The sequence below is a fragment of the Penaeus chinensis genome, chromosome 9 (assembly GCF_019202785.1).
Source record: "Penaeus chinensis breed Huanghai No. 1 chromosome 9, ASM1920278v2, whole genome shotgun sequence".
Classification (NCBI taxonomy): Eukaryota; Metazoa; Arthropoda; class Malacostraca; order Decapoda; family Penaeidae; genus Penaeus; species Penaeus chinensis.
Window position 1 is genome coordinate 844,284 of NC_061827.1, and position 2,500 is coordinate 846,783.

A 2,500-nucleotide genomic window follows, 5' to 3' on the forward strand; every position below is an offset into this window, starting at 1 on the left:
TTGTAGCGGTGCGCCTGGCAGAACTCGTCCAGGACGCGGGCCATGGCCAGCATGTCTGCGCGGGCCCTCGTGTAAAAGTCGAGCATCAGACCCATGATGACCTGGTTCTGCTGCTTCAGCACCGACAGGTAGTTGTCCTCGTTGGTCTCGGACGTGGCCATCATCTGGCCAACGGCGTCGGCCTTCTCGCTGGCCTGCTGGACGCCCAGGGCGGCCACCTGTCCCGGAGGGGAGACTTACTGGTATCACTTTCAGTAATGATAATAATGATGATGAGAATCATCTCCATGATAATAATAATAACAATAGTAATAATAGCAATGGTAATAATAATAATAATAACAATAGAAACAACAACAATAATAATATTGATGATGGTGATAATAATAATAATAATAATAATAATAATAATGATAACAATAATAACAACAACAACAATAATAATAATAATAATAATAATAATGATGATAATAATAATAACAATCATAATCATCATAACAATAACAATAATGATAATAACAACAAGAACAAAAATTATAATTATAAGAATAATAATAACAAAAATAACAATAACAGCAACAACAATAATATAATAATAATAATAATAATAATAATAATAATAATAATAACAATAATAGTAGTAGCAATAATAACCTTCAGATTTTCCTCCTCGTCCTTGATTTGAAGTATGAGTTGCGCGAAGGAAACCACCTTTTCACTGAACCTCTTCCCCCACTCGGCCAGCTCCAGCACGGAAGCCCTGTATTGCCCCGAACCCGAGACCTGTGAGCGCAGAGGCAAGGGCAGCAGGTTACGTAAGTGGCACGTGGTTGGGCTGAAGATAAGTATGTGGTTTAAGGTCTCTTTTGGATGGTGTGGTAGGAAAGGTCGTCATGTGGATGACTGGATTGTGTATGGTGTTATGGATGACCTGGTCACTCATAGAATGTTTTAGGACACCAGAACAAGATTAAGAATAATAACTGAAATATTAACAATGATGGAATATTAGCATTAAGAATAACAATGGTAACAGTAATAACAATCATAACAGGACTTTAGCTGGGCAATATTTAGGACGCTCTCGGCAAGGACACTGTACCTTCTTCATATCGGCGTCATCGAGCAGTATAGTGGCCCCTCTGGTGGAGACGTCCCACTGCGTTCTCGACACCATCTGGCTGCGGGGCATCAACACGTGAAATGAGGGGCGTGTTTGGTGTTTTAGACTGGCCTCGGAAAATTATATTTGCCCATAATTACAGAAATAAATGCTAAGATAACTGCAAAACATTAATGTGGAAGAAGGAGAAGTCACAAAGAGAAAGTGTCTTGCCTCTGAACGGCACTGAGGAGCTGTGTTGTGTCAGGGAAGGCAGCGGCCCAGTCTGTCCCGGCTTCGCCTTCAGCAGGATCCAAGGTTTCCAGCTTCGATATAATGTCCATCACATCTCTCATGAGGTCATTTATCAGCAGCATGGATTTTTCCATTTCGTCTTTCAGGTCATCAAATTCGTCCACAAAGTCACTTGCTTGGTAGATAGAATTCACAATCTCAGATGGATTCGGATATTCCTTTTGTGTGTAGCACTTTCCGATGGTCGTGAAGATGCCGAGACACCCTCGGATAAACGCGCTCTCCTTCGCCCTTTTGATGCCGTCCTTGAAGTCCTCAAACGCTGCTTCGTACCGGGTGGCAGCTTCTGAAAACTGGGCGTAGACATCAAATACGAGTCCGTAGACTGAGTCAGCGTGCGAGCGAAGGTTGCTGAGGTGACTCTCCTGGCTTCCGAATACACTCTGAGCTTGGGTAATGGCTGCCTGGGACTCCTGATATACGAATTCCAGGTCCGCATGACGCTCCTCGAATGTCATGCTCATGTCAAACATTGCTTCGCTCTGCTGCTCCAATTTATTCCTCAGTTTGTCAATTGTGTCTTTATAGAACTGGACATTCCACGCGAGATCATCTACCATGTCGGAATACACGCTAAGAGACAGGTACGGGACAGGGAGGGGTTCACTGGCGTTGCTTTTGCTCAGGCGAGAAGAAGCGAAGTTCCTGACGCTGGCAGCCCTGCTTCTCACCTGTCCCATGCCGCCGGCGGGACTAACGGCCGACAGATTCTCTGCCAAAGACGAAATATGAAGGGCTGCCGCGAGCGCCTGTTCATCCCTGTCCAGAAGACTCACACTACACTGGACTGCAAGGTCGAGCTGGGCGAGGCTCGTGCTCTCCGGCAGAATGTCAGTCACATCAGGTGGACTCGCGCAAGGTTTGGTCTCGGAGCCCAGCAGAGTGACCTGCACGTTTCCATGGCGGAACATTTCGACGATCACGCCGTTGATTTCGCCAAATTCGTGCGACAGTGTGAAGAAATCTCCGTCTGTTGAGGGGCTGTGCACTAATGTATCTGCATAGGAGTGAATCGGAAAGCGAAGAACTACCTTACGTGCAGCAATGTTTAGCAGATACTCAACGGGTGTGATTTGCCTGGTG

The 2,500-nt window shown here is 45.4% G+C and overlaps 1 protein-coding gene across 1 annotated transcript in view; it reads right to left on the reverse strand.

Moving 5' to 3' along the window:
* The window catches only part of LOC125028975, a 6,116-nt gene that overhangs the window by 741 nt on the left and 2,875 nt on the right, over window positions 1-2,500 (reverse strand). The window contains exons 2-5 of the mRNA XM_047618655.1: window positions 1,337-2,500; window positions 1,103-1,181; window positions 655-783; window positions 1-218 (exon numbers count right to left, since the gene is read on the reverse strand). The exon at window positions 1-218 is cut by the window's left edge and continues 741 nt beyond it; the exon at window positions 1,337-2,500 is cut by the window's right edge and continues 953 nt beyond it. Coding sequence (XP_047474611.1) covers window positions 1-218; window positions 655-783; window positions 1,103-1,181; window positions 1,337-2,500 — 1,590 coding nt within the window. The remainder of the gene's footprint in view (window positions 219-654; window positions 784-1,102; window positions 1,182-1,336) is intronic.